The sequence below is a fragment of the Nyctereutes procyonoides genome, unplaced genomic scaffold (genome assembly GCF_905146905.1).
Source record: "Nyctereutes procyonoides isolate TBG_1078 unplaced genomic scaffold, NYPRO_anot_genome, whole genome shotgun sequence".
Lineage (NCBI taxonomy): Eukaryota > Metazoa > Chordata > Mammalia > Carnivora > Canidae > Nyctereutes > Nyctereutes procyonoides.
The window spans coordinates 11,266,584-11,283,854 of record NW_026575041.1 but is presented as its reverse complement, the minus strand read 5'-3'; the positions used below and the strand labels follow the sequence as shown (position 1 = coordinate 11,283,854).

Below are 17,271 nucleotides of genomic sequence, written 5' to 3'. Positions count from 1 at the left end.
AATGAAATGCGGTGGTGGTTTTTTGGTCAGCAACATCAGGTGGGGAAAAGGGAAGAAAGAATAAGAAAGCCATGTGTTTTTTATCCTGTCCAGTCAGCCTCGTTTTTTTATTGCTTTCTTATAAAGCTGCAAGATAGAACAATGGTTGTTTTTGTTTTTTAATTTGAGAGACAGAGCAAGAGGAGTGAGGTAGCAGCAGAGGCAGAGGGGGAAGCAGGCCGTCCACTGAGCAGGGAGCCCAATACGGGGCTCAATCCCAGGACTCCGGGAGTAGGACCTGAGCTAAAGGCAGACACTTAATCAACTGAGCCACCCAGGTGCCCCCAACAGTTGAATTCTAAAACAGGTTATATAGGTATTCTTAGCAAACACATATTTTGGGGGCATTTTTCTTCTACAAGAGTGAATTGTTATTTTATATAAAACTTTCCTGAGATATTTGGTAGTTACTATAAAGATACCCTTTTCTAAAATTTATTCATCTTATATTGCATTTTCTCCCAAGTCCAGATACTTTGTAAAAGTCATTTGAAAAAAAAAAAAGTCATTTGAAAAGTTAAAAAATGGTACGCTCCAGGAAGTAGAATTTTTAATGCCTACATTTCTCTTGATTACTAGACTGTACTACCTTATAAAGTTTGTGTGAATATTTGCAAAATTAATTACTCATAAATGTAAAGTCTTGCCTACATAACTATATAAAAAGTATACTGGGAGGGGGAGTACAGCTGAGTGTATATAATTTTAGCAATCCCTTTGATAATATGTATTTCTGCCTTCAGAATTGGGACAGATAAGAGTAACTGAGGAGAATTTGTATAGATTAACATATCAATTTAAAAATAAAAGAAAAATCAAGCAAGTTTATTTAAAGTTATTTCACTGATTAGTACCTTCTCACAAAAACTCCCCCAGAAGACACCTTTTTCTTTATTTGCCTCTTCTCTTTGCTTGACTCACAAGAAGAGTCATCTTCCTACAAACAAAGGAAAAGAAGGCCAAGTAAGATACATACACTAGACACAATTTCATCTTTCTACATTATCTGTTCCAAAAGAAAAAATTCAATACATTCAATTCCAGATTAAATTTCTCTTAGGATTTTTACGTAAATTCTTAAATCTCAAGACCAGTACATCATATTATGTGCTGACTCACAGACTAGGAGACACCTAGAGAAATCAACCAGACCTGTCTCTACTGAATACATCCCCAAAAAAGAACACCTCGTTATTTCTGTTTTGTTTTGTTTTTTTTTAAGATTTTTTTTATTTATTCATAGAGACACAGAGAGAGAGAGAAAGAGAGGCAGAGACAGGCAGAGGGAGAAGCAGGGAGCCTGACGTGGGACTCAATCCTGGGTCTCTGGGATCACTCCCTGGACTGAAGGCGGCGCTAAACCATTGAGCCCCCCCGGGCTGCCCCGTTATTTCTGCTTTTATCTTAGCCTAAAACTTCTCAATTTACTGCTAACTGACGTGAGGAGAGCCCAAGGCTAGAACTGGTTTTCCCTTAGCTGTTGCAGCCCAAACCTTTATGCTATAAACATAGTTGCTGTTATCAAAACAGTAATAGTTATTATCAAAAACTAGTTAAGTGCATTATATATGTCAAACTATCCTAAGAAACTACCCTGGGAAATTTTTTTCCTGAATAAAATTTTTTTTTTAATTTTTATTTATTTATGATAGTCACAGAGAGAGAGAGAGAGAGAGGCAGAGACACAGGCAGAGGGAGAAGCAGGCTCCATGCACCGGGAGCCCGACGTGGGATTCGATCCCGGGTCTCCGGGATCGCGCCCTGGGCCAAAGGCAGGTGCCAAACCGCTGCGCCACCCAGGGATCCCCTGAATAAAAATTATAACAGATTGTTTTACAGGGGAAGAAGTCTTAAAGGTACAGCTGAATGCAAGTATAGGTCCTGACCAGATGGTGGCAGGAGATTTAGGCAGAATTTTTTGAAGAATATATAAACGAGCACTGACTCTTAAGTTCTTTTTATTTATACTTTATATATTTAGACTCCCAAATAAACTCCTACTCTCAGAAGCACTGGTCTCTACACATTTATCTACTGACATTGTTTATTCAACTTGAATATAGAAAATGAAAGGAAGGAAAAAGGAGAAAAGGATATGCAGAAGGGGGAATATACTACTATGAATACTGGTAGATAGAAAATACCTCAGTATTTCCACATAGTATTTCATTTCACATAAATTCAGTCTTGAGAGAGAGGTGTTATCCCCATTTTAAAGATGAAATTGAGGGAACCCTGGGTGGCGCGGCGGTTTAGCGCCTGCCTTTGCCCCAGGGCGCGATCCTGGAGACCCGGGATCGAATCCCACATCGGGCTCCTGGTGCATGGAGCCTGCTTCTCCCTCCGCCTGTGTCTCTGCCTCTCTCTCTTTCTGTGTGACTATCATAAATAAATAAAAATTAAAAAAAAAAAGTTTAAAGATGAAATTGAGACTTAGAAGCTTTTGTACCAAGACTATAGCTGCCATTAGAGGTTGGTAACATTGCTCATTTACAAAAATTCAATTAACCTAAAAGCAGTGCTGCAAAAAATGATGGGCACAGAGGACAGGGACCTCAATCAGCTCTCCTGAAAACCTACACACTGTTGGTAGAGAGCAAAGGTTTGAGGAGGATGTGCTGAAGAGTATGGAATCACATCCAACCCTGAAAAGAGACACTTTGGAGTAAGAAAATATTTTAAACAGCTACTAAAAAATAAAAGTTTTATAGGTAGATAAATCAATTTGGAATGACTCAAAAGAAGGTGAGGCTTGGGTAATCTCTGAAAGATCTAGGAGCTGGACAAAACACATGTTCCTGTCACAGAGGTGGGGTCAGCAGAGTTCCTGCCCCAAGGGTGAGGGAACAACTGGTTCGGACTGTAAATGGCAGCTGATGAAAGGTATGTGTCCACCAGTCCTCTAGCCAACCCCCTGTGACTGCGTGGGCTGGCCTCTCTATACCAAAGTTTCCCTAGGGGATGAGGGTGGTACAAGGTGAGCACTGCAAAAAATGAAGAGACTACGTTAATTATTATAACTAACTGCAACTCTTGGAAAATTAAGGACTGGTGAGATACCAAAACACAGAGAAAGTGTTTGAATTTGTATATGCAGAGAAATACACATAAATGTTTGTAAATGGATAGAATGTTTGTCAAACACGAAGCCGACCAAACAATAGCTTCCTCTGGAGAGTGGGACTTGGTGTGGGGAAGCAACAACTGCTGTTTTTAACATTTTACAACAAGCACATAGACTATTTTAATATTTTAAAAGTGGTTATTAAAGAGACTAGTGATAAGTTTATACAAAATAAAAGGAGCCAGGAAGTTTTTTTTTTAATTAATCAGATTTGAGATGATACAAGTCTGAAACGAATTAATTCACCCATGATGACTGAAGAAAACATTTCCGTATGGAAGGAAAATATGAAGCGTACCTGAATCCCTATACTGTGTCACACGAGCTTCCACAAGGGCCACATCATGGCTATCTTCATTCACAGAAGAGAGTGAAAGTCATACAGTGTCCCCCAGGGTACTTTCTGCCCATCTACTCTGAGACTAGGTGGCCTGAATACAAGCACCACTGGGGATTTCTTGCTGTCACTTTCACTCTATTCCCTATACTCTACCTGCTTTTCTGTATTTATTCTTTGTATCTGTTTCTCATATTCATTCTTTTCAGCTTCCTTCTACAGTTATCCTTTTTGTCACTCAAAAGCATTTTTCCGTATTTTAGAGCGGTGTTCTGAATTCCAAATTCATAATTCTAGCTAGAAATTATGAAAAGAGCTAGGGGTATAGGGTCAAAAGCTAGAGATTAAATACTGGTCCCACCATTACTAGCTGCGTGAATTTAGACAAGTCACTTAACCTCTCTGAGCCTCAGGTTCCTCACAGGTTAAATTAGGGCAGAAGAAACTTTGCAAAGGTGGAGTGTTACAAGTGTCAGCTTCCATTACTCTGTAATCTGAACAAAGGGATGCTGTGACACCTCCGCTCTGGCTCCTTTCTACTCACCAAAGTTCTTTTGAGGATATGCTCACTTTGGCAGCACATATACTACAAACTTCTTTTGATGAGCTGAAGCTTTCTTATATGGACTCCATTCCACTTTATTTTGGCTATTCAGAACGTTAAAATATACACTCTGAGAATTCTTATCACTCTGATTGTAAAAAAAATATTTTTCTTTTTATGTCTTAATAACACCTACTGTACACTTATGAATGAGGATGCTGTTCTAACCAGTACATATGTATGTATGTGTGTTTACATATAAAGTTTATATAGTTATAGATATAAAGATATAGCTATGTAGAGAGATATATTCCTTTAATCTTTAAAGTACTTTACAGAGACAACTGGGTGGCTCAGCAGTTGAGCATCTGCCTTTGGCTCAGGTCGTAATCCTGGGATCCTGGTATTGAATCCCACTCAGGGCTCCCTGCAGAGTGCCCGCTTCTCACTCTGCCTATGTCTCTGCCGCTCTCTCTGTGTCTCTCATGAATAAAATCTTTTTTTAAAAAATGTACTTTACAAAGTATAAATTATCTCCAGTTTAAAAATGAGTCAGGCTAAATCACTTGTCCAAACTACAAAAGGTTGTGGCCAAGAACCAAACCCAAATAGTCCCAGTCCAAAGCTCATATATACTCTTAGCTACTCGTATATACTACTTGAGAGAGATAAATGTGTTAAGGACACCAACCACTGCAAAGTTGGGAACCTGAATCTTTTCCAGTGTCTCCCTGAGTTGATCCACCTCTGCACGATATTCATCCAGCTGACCTTCTAATTTTTCTCTCCGGAGCCGTTCGTACTCCAGCTGGCCCTGCAGCTCCTTGATAGTCCTGTCAAAAAAAGTTATTCTCAATCAATCTCCAGTATCAACTAACGATTATCTGTGGCAACAGTGAGAAGCATCCATGCACTGCACTGAAGGCAAATAAAACAAATAATTTCCTTGACAAATATGAATGGAGAGTCTGCCATGGGTCAGCACTGATCTAGACACCAAGGATACAGCAGTGAACAAAACAGGCCAAATGTGTCCTCCAAAAGAGCAGTGGAGGGAGAAAGACAACAAAGAAACAAATATATGGCATGGGGAGGTGAAAAATGCTAAGGGAGGAAAGCATACGGCAAGAAGGAGTATCATAAAATGTTGTCAAGGAGAAGATTAACACTTCGTACACAGTGGCCAGGGAAGGCCTTTCTGAGAAGGGGTCTTCTGAACAAAGACCTAAAGGAAATAAGAGAGTTAAACAAGCAGACATCTGGGAGAAGAGCATTCCAGACAGAGGAAGCAACTATAAAGACCCTAAGGCAGAAGTATGCTTGACGAACTGAAAGAAAACCAGAAGCCAATGTGACTGAATAAAGAATAAAAGAAAAGAAAGAGTAGGAGGTCAGAGGGGCAAAAGGGAGCCAGAACAAGTAGGGCCTTAATAAGTGATGGCAAGGATCTAGGCTTTCACTCTGAGTGAAGTGGGAAGCCATTGGAGAGTCTGAGCAGAGAAATGGCATGATCTGACTTAGATGTGTTTTCCTTTGCTTTTTTTTTTTTTTTCCTGTGTCCTGCCTACTTATCTCTCTCCCCAACACCCCTGCAACAACTGATCTTTTGTTTGTTTATTCATTCATTTAAGACAGAGAGAGAGAGAGAGAGAGAGAGAGAGAGAGAGAGAGAGGCAGGCAGAGACACAGGCAGAGGGAAAAGCAGGCTCCATGCCAGGAGCCTGACATGGGACTTGATCCCGGGTCCCCAGGATCACGCCCCAGGCTGAAGGCGGCGCTAAACTGCTGAGCCACCCCGGATCCCGTTTTTGTATTTATTTAATGATCTACCAGTTACCAGGAGTAAAATACACAAACATCAACTGAACAATTCAATGAGTTTTGACAACGTGTAAACCCTGTAATCACCACCACTACCAAGATAGAGAATATTTCCATTGCCTCAGAAAGTTCTCCCATGCCCCTCCTAGGTAACTTTCATTTCCCATAGGAACCACATTCTGAATATCTATCATGTTAGATTAGTTTTACCTATGCTTACAAATGAAATTGAGTATTATGTACTTTTGTGTTCATGGCTTCTTTCAGTCAACAGTATATGAAATATTTATTCACTTTTTCTTGACAATTAGACCTAAAAGCAGGAGTTTATACCTAAAGAATAAATGTCTTAAGATGTACTCAACACAAAGTGGAGAATCAATGCTAGAGATGCATTAAAGCTCACTCAGAAGACACACTGTAATCTCAGTTGACATGAAAGGACAACCTGGCACAAAGACTAAAGCAATCTTGGAAAAAAAATTAAATCAAAATTGATTTGGTTCAAAATCACATCAATAGTATAACCATTTCACAGTGAAATGCAAATATCATAATCATCTTAGATAACAGGTTTGAAATCAAACTCAAGCTCAAATTCTGGCTTCACCTCCTACCCTTCCTCCTCCCTTGTGACTTCATGCAACTCACTTCACCTCTGTAGTAAGTCTTGGTTTCCCATTCATTTAGTTAACATAGTTCATGGCACTGTGAAGACTGCAAAAGATAACGTATTATCCTTTGCAGCTTATCTAATGCCTAGTACACAATTAGTGCTCAGAAGTAATACAAGAGCCATAGAAGTACTAATCTACCTGAGAAGAGAAGCAAAGGAAACCAAAATTTAAAGTACCATAGGGAAGGGTACCATAGGGAAGAGTAACACATTAATCCTTATCAAAGATTTAGACATTACTAAGGTGAATATATTTACCAGACCTCTAAAGCTACATTCAGAAAAGGGTGGAGGAGCTTCTGAGGGTATGAGGGAAAGAGACTCAAGCAAAGCAGAGAGTCCATGTGTGTTGCTCTTTACAGATCCATGTTCTGATTAAACCAGAAGTCTCCTGTCCTGTCTCCCTTTGTTCCACTCTGGAAAGCAGAGAGGTGGTAGGAGGAAATAAACATGAGGCATCCTCTATTCCAATAGCCATTAATTGGAACAGTACCAAATATGCAGGGAGGCAATTCGGGGTGCAGAAAGTGACAGGTGAGGGCAGCTGTGCAACTACTCACTGCATTTAGACACGACAGCATTCTCTGGGCATGACAATCAAGGAGCACAGGACTGGGTCTCAGATTTGTGAGTAAGCTCAATTTGATAGGAATGGTTATAGACTATTGGTTGAAAAGCTCAAAGTGATTTCAGAAGAAAAAAAAAAGCCTTGGGGCACCTGGGTGCTTCAATCGGTTGAGCATCCAACTCTTGATTTTGGCTCAGATCATGACCGTGGGGGTCCTGGAATGGAGCCCCATGTCGGGCTCCATGCTTAGCAGTAAGTCTGCTTGATATCCTCCCTCTCCCTCTGCCCCTGCTCATGCTATCTCTTGCTCGCTATTAAAAATAATTTCTTTTTTAAAGTCTTAACTCTATAGAGCTTCAATTTTACAAGATGAAAAGAGTTCAGGAGGGGTGCTTGGTTGCTCAGTTAGTTAAAGCATCTGCCTGCAGCTCAGGTCATGATCTCAGGGTTCTGGGATCGAGTCCCTCGTCAGGCTCCCTGCTCAGTGGGGAGTCTGCTTTCCCTCTCCCTCTGCTGCTCCCCCTGCTTATGCTCTCTCATTCTTGCTCTCTCTCTCTCTCTCTCTCAAATAAATTAATAAAATCTTAAAAAAAAAAAAGTTCAGGAGATTGGTTGTACAAAAGTATGGAAGTACTTAACACTACTGAATTATACACTTAAAAATGGTTAAGATGATACGTTTTGTGTTAATGTGTATTTTACCACAACCAAAACTAATATTAACACCTTCTCCATCTAGGGGCTTAAGAGGAAAACTGGATAGAACCTTATATTCTTTGTTAAGGATGGAAAAACAAGTTGTTCGTCAACAAACCTTCACATGGCATTTAGAAAGGTAACTAAAACAAACCATTAGAGTTTTGAAGACATTACTTTTCAGACTCGAGCTGTTCTTTCTTCTGCTTTAGATCTTCTTCTGTTATCCCTCCCAAGTGTTTATAGTTGCTCTCAGCAATATCCAGCAGGTGTCTCAATTCAACAATTTTCTTATAAGCTCTCACTGCAAGACAAAGTTGAATAGGAACTTAGTTTAGACAGAGCTCATGTGCTCACAGGATGCTGAGCCTGAAATATATGCTGCTTCTAGAGCCAGTGCCTGAGTGCTCTGGGAGGGACTGGAAGGAAGGTGGCATATACATAGGAGGGTAAATATCAGTAACAGAATGTCACAGTAACAGGATCAGGTTAGCCAGTCACAGCATCCTCTCCTTAACACTTAACATTCTGATTTCTCTCTCAATAGGTTAGAGAGCTGCAGGTTCCAAACTGCATATGTCAGAATCAACTCGGGTGCTCTTTAAAAATGTATATTTGTGTCCCACACTAGACCTACAAAATCAGGTATTGGTACTTAGTAAAAGTCCCTCAGACAATTTTGATGGGCAGAAAGGGTTGGGAACCACTGCAGGCACTAACAAGCAAGTAGGAGAAATTAAAAACAAAAAAGTTACAGAAGAAAGATCCAAAGAACTAAGGCTATTTAGCTTATATAATAATTCTTTAATATTTGAAGGCTATGTTTTGAAAGAACTGTTCTATGAAGTCATAAGATGTAGGATTAAATGAGATTAGCTCCAGAAAGAGAGATTTTTAACTCAACAAAGGAGAAACTTTTCAACAAACAGTAAGAACCAGGATGCCTGGGTGGCTCAGTGGTTAAGCACCTGCCTTCGGCCCAGGGCGTAATCCTGGAGTCCTGGAATTGAGTCCCACATTGGGCTCCCTGCATGAAGCCTGCTTCTCTCTCTACCTATGTCTCTGATTCTCTCTCTGTGTTTCTCATGAATGAAAAAAGGAAAGAAAAGAAACAGTAAGAACCATCATGTATTTCTAGACACTATACTAAGTTCCTTATACATTTTAATCCTCAAAAGAACACTGTCAGATGAAAATGGGACCTCCGAAAGATAATGAGTATCTTGTCACTGAAGGTGACTGAATAGATGCTGGATGACATGTGACAGGAATGTTGAGTTAAGAGTCAAACTTCAAATGGGCATAGGGCTCTGTGATGTCATGGCCCTAAATATATTTTACTAAAGAATGCTTTGAATTGAGGCTCATATCCAGGAATTCTGGGATGACAAGAAATCCAATCAGTCCTCTATAGGTACCCTGCCAAAGTCTAGTGGCCCAAGAAGAGGCCATCTTGTCCTTTGGGTTTTTCTCTGGAATAAAATTAAATAGGGACAAGAAAACAATACATGATTTCATACTGTCACCACATGCAAGCACTTGAGTTAGGTATCAGTGAACTTCATGGTATGCCAAGGGGCTGAGAGTTCATTTGTATCAAACACACCAGAGTAGGAAACTGTTCTAGTGACATTCTTGGTCTTTTCTAAAACATCTTTTCAAAATTTTGAGGTTCACTGGCAATGATCTCTTACTCAAATAATTTCAGAAGTAAACTTAAAGTCTATAAATCAACTACTCATTTTCTGAGGCTCTAAGTCCTTGCTAATTCTCAAAAGAATCAGCAAAAAAATTAAGCACAAAAAAATAAAAAGTAGGTAAATCGAACTTCATTGAAATTGTAAACTTTTCCAAGACTTCAGCCCAAGATGACAACATAAGACCCTAAACTCACCTCCTCCACAGACCCACCAAATCTACACCTATTTATATAGCAGTCATTCCTGAATAAGAACTGAGGGCTGACTGAACAGCTTCTGCACCAGAAAATATGGAGAGACCACATAGAGAACAGCAAGAGACACAGAGACATGGTAACAAAGGGAATCCCCATTCCTGATGTTATGAACCTCAGTGGGAAGGAACTAACTACTGAGGGAGCATGAGCAGATTCATCTGCCCTAGGCATAGAAAAAAAGCCAAAATTTAAAGGGGCAACCAGAATATAAAGGAACCACCATGAGAATCCCCAAACAGCAGGGCACCTGTTGGAATTCTCTCTGAATCAGAAGGGCTGACAAGCTGCACAGTTCACATTCCCACTCTGCCTTGATAGCAGAGATAGAAGCAGGGTCTGAATGCCATAGTAAGCCTGGGGCCCCTAGCCCACACCAGCCCCACCAGTCCCACCACAGCAGGCCCCAATGTTGGTGCACACCAGGACACTCTGGCCCGTACTCACTACAGCTCCAGCCAACTCGCCAGCATGACACAGGCTTAAAGGGCCCTGGGACATTGAGACCCATACCATGATTCAAGATGACTTGCCAGGGCATTCCAAGCACAGTGCAAGGACCCCCAGGCCTGCATCCACCTCAGCTCCAGCTGTTCAACCAGGGAACTCCCAGAAGGGAGTACCTTGCGACACCCTGACTTGCATCTACTTCAGTTTCAGCTCTCCTGCCAGGGTACACTCTGCAGAGATCAGTGAGACATCCTGCCTTGCACCCACTTCAGCTCTAGCTGTCCTGACAAGGTACCCTCAGTCCAAAGAGCCCTGAGCCTCACTCACTTCAGCTTCAACTTTCCAGTCAGGGTGCCATCTGCAACCAAAGCCCCAGTAATACCCTGGTCTATACAAACTAATGCTCTGGCCATGCCACCAGGACAGCCCCAGCATGGAGTGCTCTGGGACTTCCATTTAACCAAAGCTCCAGTCAGCCTGCCAAAGTCAACAGGTACACACAGACAACACAGGGGGTATCCCTACATAAGGCCACACCTTCGAGTTTAAGAGAAGCAGCTGTTCTGCCTATTTCATAGAAACAAACACAGAAAGCCAAGTAACATGAGAGGGAGGAATATGCTTCAAATGAAAGAACAAGATAAAACCATGGGAAAAACCTAAATGAAATGAAGATAATCCACTTGATAAATTGTTTAAAATACTGACATAAAGATGCTCATCAGACTGAAAAGTAGATTAATGCACTGACACCTTCAACAAAGAGAAAATATAAAAAAAAGAACCAGAGTTGAAGAATGTACTAAATGAGATTTAAAAAAAAAATTAGAGAGAATCAAGAGTGATTAGAGAGAATCAAGAGTGATTAGAGAATACAGAACAGATCAACAATCTGGGAGACAGGGTAATGGAGAACACCCAAGGTGAAGAGCAACAAGAAAAAATTTTAAAAAATGAGGATAACTTAAGTGATCTCTTGGACAACATCAAGTGAACAAATATTTGCATTATAGAGGTCCTGGAAGGAGAAGAGAGGGGGGAAAAAGGCAGAAAACTTATTTGAAGGTGTAATAGCTAAAAACATCCATAGCCTAACAATGGAAACAGACATCCAGGCTAGGAAGCCCAGAGAGTTCTTAAATAGATGAAATCAAAGAGGTCCATACCATGACACATAATAATTAAAATGTCAAAGATTAGAGAGAAAGATGGGAAGATGGTAGAGTAAGAGGACTCTAAGCTCACTTCATCCCATGGATACAACTCACATCAGTATAAATAACCCAGAAAAAGACCCAAAGAATGTCAGAACAAACTCCACAACTAAAGGTAAAGAGGAAGCCACATCAAAGAGGGCAGGAAAGGAGGAGACACACTGGAGAGCAAAATGGACCACAACCATCAACAGTAAGGAGGGAGACACCAACCCAGAGAAAAGCAAGAATGACTATCACACTGGGGAGCCTACACAGGAAAAACAAACTCCCGCAGCATTTGGCACTGAAAGCCAGAGGGGCCAAATTTTTTGAGTTCTAAAAACCAGAGAGACTTAAAGGATGTAATTTTTAAAATATGTGGGCTTAGTTCTAGAAGAGCCTGGAGAGTGATAGAAAGCTTAGTCCTCGCCTTAAAGAGACAGCCTGATCACAAAAACAGACACATAGATCAATGGAACAGAATAGAGAACCCAGAAGTGGACCCTGAACTTTATGGTCAACTAATATTCGATAAAGGAGGAAAGACGATCCACTGGAAGAAAGACAGTCTCTTCAATAAATGGTGCTGGGAAAATTGGACATCCACATGCAGAAGAATGAAACTAGACCACTCTCTTGCACCATACACAAAGATAAACTCAAAATGGATGAAAGATCTAAATGTGAGACAAGATTCCATCAAAATCCTAGAGGAGAACACAGGCAACACCCTTTTTGAACTTGGCCACAGCAACTTCTTGCAAGATACATCCACGAAAGCAAGAGAAACAAAAGCAAAAATGAACTATGGGGACTTCATCAAGATAAGAAGCTTTTGCACAGCAAAGGATACAGTCAACAAAACTCAAAGACAACCTACAGAATGGGAGAAGATATTTGCAAATAACATATCAGATAAAGGGCTAGTTTCCAAAATCTATAAAGAACTTATTAAACTCAACAGCAAAGAAACAAACAATCCAATCATGAAATGGGCAAAAGACATGAAGAGAAATCTCACAGAGGAAGACATAGACATGGCCAACATGCACATGAGAAAATGCTCTGCATCACTTGCCATCAGGGAAATACAAATCAAAACCACAATGAGATACCACCTCACACCAGTGAGAATGGGGAAAATTAACAAGGCAGGAAACAACAAATGTTGGAGAGGATGCGGAGAAAAGGGAACCCTCTTACACTGTTGGTGGGAATGTGAACTGGTGCAGCCACTCTGGAAAACTGTGTGGAGGTTCCTCAAAGAATTAAAAATAGACCTGCCCTACGACCCAGCAATTGCACTGTTAGGGATTTACCCCAAAGATTCAGATGCAATGAAACGCCGGGACACCTGCACCCCGATGTTTCTAGCAGCAATGTCCACAATAGCCAAACTGTGGAAGGAGCCTCGGTGCCCATGGAAAGATGAATGGATAAAGAAGATGTGGTTTGTGTATACAATGGAATATTACTCAGCCATTAGAAACGACAAATACCCACCATTTGCTTCAACGTGGATGGAACTGGAGGGTGTTATGCTGAGTGAAGTAAGTCAATCGGAGAAAGACAAACAGTGTATGTTCTCATTCATTTGGGGAATATGAATAATAGTGAAAGGGAATATAAGGGAAGGGAGAAGAAATGTGTGGGAAATATCAGAAAGGGACACAGAACATTAAGACTCCTAACTCTGGGAAATGAACTAGGGGTGGTGGAGGGGGAGGAGGGCGGGGGGTGGGGGTGAATGGGTGACGGGCACTGAGGGGGACACTTGACGGGATGAGCACTGGGTGTTATTCTGTATGTTGGTAAATTGAACACCAATAAAAATTAATTTATTTAAAAAAAAAAAAAAGAGACAGCCTGACAAATAGCCTGTGGATATATAGCTCAGAAGCAGCAATCTGAAAAACTCCAGGGACAAATGAGAGGGACAATTATTTACTCATCTCAGAGAAGTCCTGGAGGGGTAGGAATCACAGGAAAACCTCATCAGGAACAAAGGAGCTGGCAGGCACCTCTCCCTCCCCCTCCCCCAGCATAAACACAAGGCCACCTGTGGGAGCCTGCAGCAGTCAGCACAGGGCCAGCAGTCAGTAGTACCTAACTTGCTCACACCAAGCCCCACCCACCTGTGTATTAGCGGATCTGCCCTTCTTAGTCACTTTTTGCCTCAGTCTCTGTTCCCAGTAGACCTGCAAAACTTTTACCAACACCATGTCATCCCACCTGTGAGTTTTATGGGGTCTTGATCCTCACAGCAGCAGCAGGTCTCATTTCACAAGCAGACCTGCAGTCACCTTGTTAAAACTGTGCACCTCATCCTGGCTAGGAACCAAATGATGTCTACAACAGGCAAAGAGAAAAGACAGCCTCTGCAGATAAATGAACTTAGGGCAAAAGCAGCCAAGACACAATAGTAGGATGCATGTAACACAAAAAGGAGACACTCTCTGAAGTGCCTGGTTCTGGTGAACAGTGGACACTGCATGTAGGGCACTACAGGACCTATTCTTCTTAAGGCCATTTCTTTCAAGAGCAGGAGACATAGCAGACTTTCCTAATACACAAAAACAGATACAGAGAGGTAAACAAAATGAGAAAACAAATAGATCCCAAATGAAAGAACAGGATAAAACCACAGCAAGAGACCTAAACAAAATATATAAGAAAAAAGCCTGATAGAGAACTTAAGCTAATGATCATAAAGATACTCATTGGACTTGAGGACAGTGGAGAACATCAGTGAGATCCTTAACAAAGAGATAGAAAAAAAAGAATCAGAGATGAAGAGGTCAATAAATGAAATGAAAAATACAGTAGATGGAATAAATAGTAGACTAGAGGAAACAGAAACATCAATCATTAATCCGGGGGACATTGTAATAAAAAGTAACCAAGCTGAACAGGTAAGAGAAAACAAAAATACAAAATGAGAATAGACATAGGAATTCAGCAATAATAATATTCAGAATTCAATAAGAAATTGAATAATATTATTCAAGCATAATAACATTCACAATGTATGAATCACAAAAGGAAAAGAGAGAAGGAGGCAGGAATTTTATCTGAAGAGCTAATAGCTGAAAAATCCCCAAATCTGAGGAAAGAAACAGAAATCCAGATCTAGGAGGCACAGAGAACCCCAACAAATTCAACCCAAGGAGGTCCATGCCAAGACACATAGTAATTAAAATGGCAAAAACTAGCAACAAAGAGAATTTTTAAAGCAGCAAAAGAAGACAGTTACTTACAAGGGACCCCCCCTTCCCCCCATAAGCAGCTCTTTCAGCAGAAACTTGACCAGCAAGAAGAGAGTGGCATGATACATTCAAAATGCTGAAAGGAGAAAGATGGCAGCAGAGTAGGAATACCCTAGGCTCTCCTCACTCCACAAATACATGAGATAACTATTAAATCATCCTAAATATTCCCAGAAACTAACCCAAAGACTAGCAAAACAAACTCTACAACTAAAGGTAGGGAAGAGTTCACAATGAAATAGGTAGGAAATACAGAGACATAGTCAGTGGGGAAACAGATGCTGGCTGCTGTGGAGGGGAGGGAGCCACGGTCACAGAGAAAGGCAAAAGAGAGAAGGGCACAAAGGGAAATGCAAAAGGAGAACATTTCCCATAGCTATTGGCTTGGAAAGGAAGAGGGGCCGAATTTTGTGAATTCCTGCAACCAGAGGAGATTAAACCCTAGGAGTTTCAAGTGTCAGTGGGCTAGAATCTGGGAGCATCCAGAGGCATTGAGGCTGCTCTTAGAAAGAAAGCAGGCAAACAACCTAAGGACAGATAGCCTGGAAACAGTGATCTGAAGAATGCCTGGGGACACAGTGTGGAGATTATTTGCTCTTCTCAGAGTATATCCCTGGGAGGCAGTATTCACAGAGACACCACTCCAGGGACAAAGGAGCCATTTCCCTCCCCTGCCCCCCAGTATAAACATAGAGCCACCTGCAGGGAAGCACTACAGCAGGACACTGGCTGTCTAACTTGTTTACACTAAATCTCACCTTCCTGTCCTCTGGGGCGAGGTGACTGCCCTTCTCAGCCAAGCATTCTTCAGTCCTAGCATGGCAGGCCCCTCCCCTACAACAGCAGCACAAACTCCTTCCCATACCACATCTTCCAACCAGAAGGTTTTGCAAGACCTCAGTTCCGGTGGAGGTGGTGACAGGTCTCATTTCACAAGCAGACCAGAGCACACCGAGTTAAAACTTGCCATATTCAGGCCAGGGATGAAACAATGCACCCAGCAGGCAAGGAGAGCCTCTGTAGAGGACTAGCCAGAAGGATAGACCAACCAAAACACAACAGAGTGCACACAGGACACATCAGAGACACTTCCTGAAGTGACAGAGCCCGGGCACTAGGTGATGTCTTCTTCATAAAGCCATTACTTTTGGAAGCAGGAAAAATAACTGGCTTTTCTAACACACAGAAGCAGGCAGAGACTAGACAAAATGAAAATATCTAAGTGAAACATATAATTAACATGCCTGAGGAACATTCTAAAGCAATAATCATAGGGATATTCACTGGACTTGAGAAAAGAATGGAAAAATCAGTGAGACACCTACCACAGAGATAAAAGAGTTAAAAAGAATAAGAGATGAAGAGTGCAATAAATGGGATTGGAAACACACTTGATACAATGAACAGCAGACTGGAAGAAGAAGAGGGACAAATTAATGACCTAGTAAAACAAAATAACAGAAAGTGATGAAGCTGAAAAGAAAATCATGCAAAATGAGAATAGATTTAGGGAATTCAGTGACTCCATCAAACATAGTAACTTATTATTTTTACTATAATAACTCATTTTTATTATAAGAGTCTCAGAAGGAGAAAAGAGGAAAGGTGGCAGAAAATTTATTTGAAGAAATAATGCTGAAAACTTCCATAATCTGGGGAAAGAAACAGATATTCAGATCTAGAAGGCACAGAAAATCCCCATCAAAATCAACAAAAGCAGACCCACACCAAGACATATTGTAATTAAATTTGCAAACTATAGTGATCAAAAATCTTATAAGCAAGACAAAAGAAATCAGTAACTTACAAAAGAATACCTATATGGTTCTCAGATTTTTCAACAGAAACTTTGTAAGCCAGAAGAGAGAGGCAAGATATAATGACTGCTAAATGAGAAAAACTACATCCAAGAACTCTATCCAGGAGGGTCATCATTTGCAATAGCAGGAGTGACTATTTCCCAGACAAGCAAAAACTAAAAGTTCATGACCAGTAAACCAGTAAAAAAATATTAAAATGGACTCTGAGTAGAAACCAGAAACCAAAAGTGACAGTATAAAGGTAGGAAACACAAAAGGAGTAAAACTGAATGTTTATGTAAAAAATCAGTCAAGGAAGTCTCTCTCTCTCTCTCTCTCTCACACACACACACACACACACACACACACACACACAAAAGATATAAAATAGCGTATATCCAAAATGTAGGAAGGAAAGCAGAAAAGAATAAATTCAAGCTGGGACACCTGGGTGGTTCAGTGGTTGAGCATCTGCCTTTGGCTCAGGGTGTGACCAGGAGGTCCCAGGATCGAGTCCCACATCAGGTTCCTCACTGGAAGTCTGCTTCTCTCTCTGCCTGTGTCTCCACCTCTGTCTCTGTCTCTCATGAATAAATAAATAAAATCTTAAAAAAAAAAAAAAGATCCAACTTAAATGAACATCAACTTAATGTACATTGCTATATGCAGAAAAGGTTATATACAAACCTAATGGTAAGCATATAAGAAAAATCACTAATAAACATGCAAAGAATAAAGAGAAAGAAATCCAAACATATCACTAAAGAAAATCAGCAAAACATGAAAGACAAGAAAGGATCA

The 17,271-nt window shown here is 40.8% G+C and overlaps 1 protein-coding gene across 4 annotated transcripts in view; it reads right to left on the bottom strand.

Moving 5' to 3' along the window:
* Positions 1-843: 843 nt before the first annotated feature.
* The window catches only part of ANKRD42 (ankyrin repeat domain 42), a 61,648-nt gene continuing 45,220 nt past the window's right edge, over positions 844-17,271 (bottom strand). For 2 of the 4 annotated variants that reach the window (XM_055320419.1, XM_055320420.1), the window contains 3 exons: positions 7,983-8,109; positions 4,736-4,877; positions 844-976 (listed from right to left, as the gene is read on the bottom strand). In XM_055320419.1, coding sequence (XP_055176394.1) covers positions 887-976; positions 4,736-4,877; positions 7,983-8,109 — 359 coding nt within the window. In that variant the 3' untranslated portion in view covers positions 844-886. Of the gene's footprint in view, positions 977-4,735; positions 4,878-7,959; positions 8,110-16,917; positions 17,076-17,271 lie in introns of those variants that run through there. The other 2 variants (XM_055320421.1, XR_008663844.1) reach the window with 2 other exon arrangements.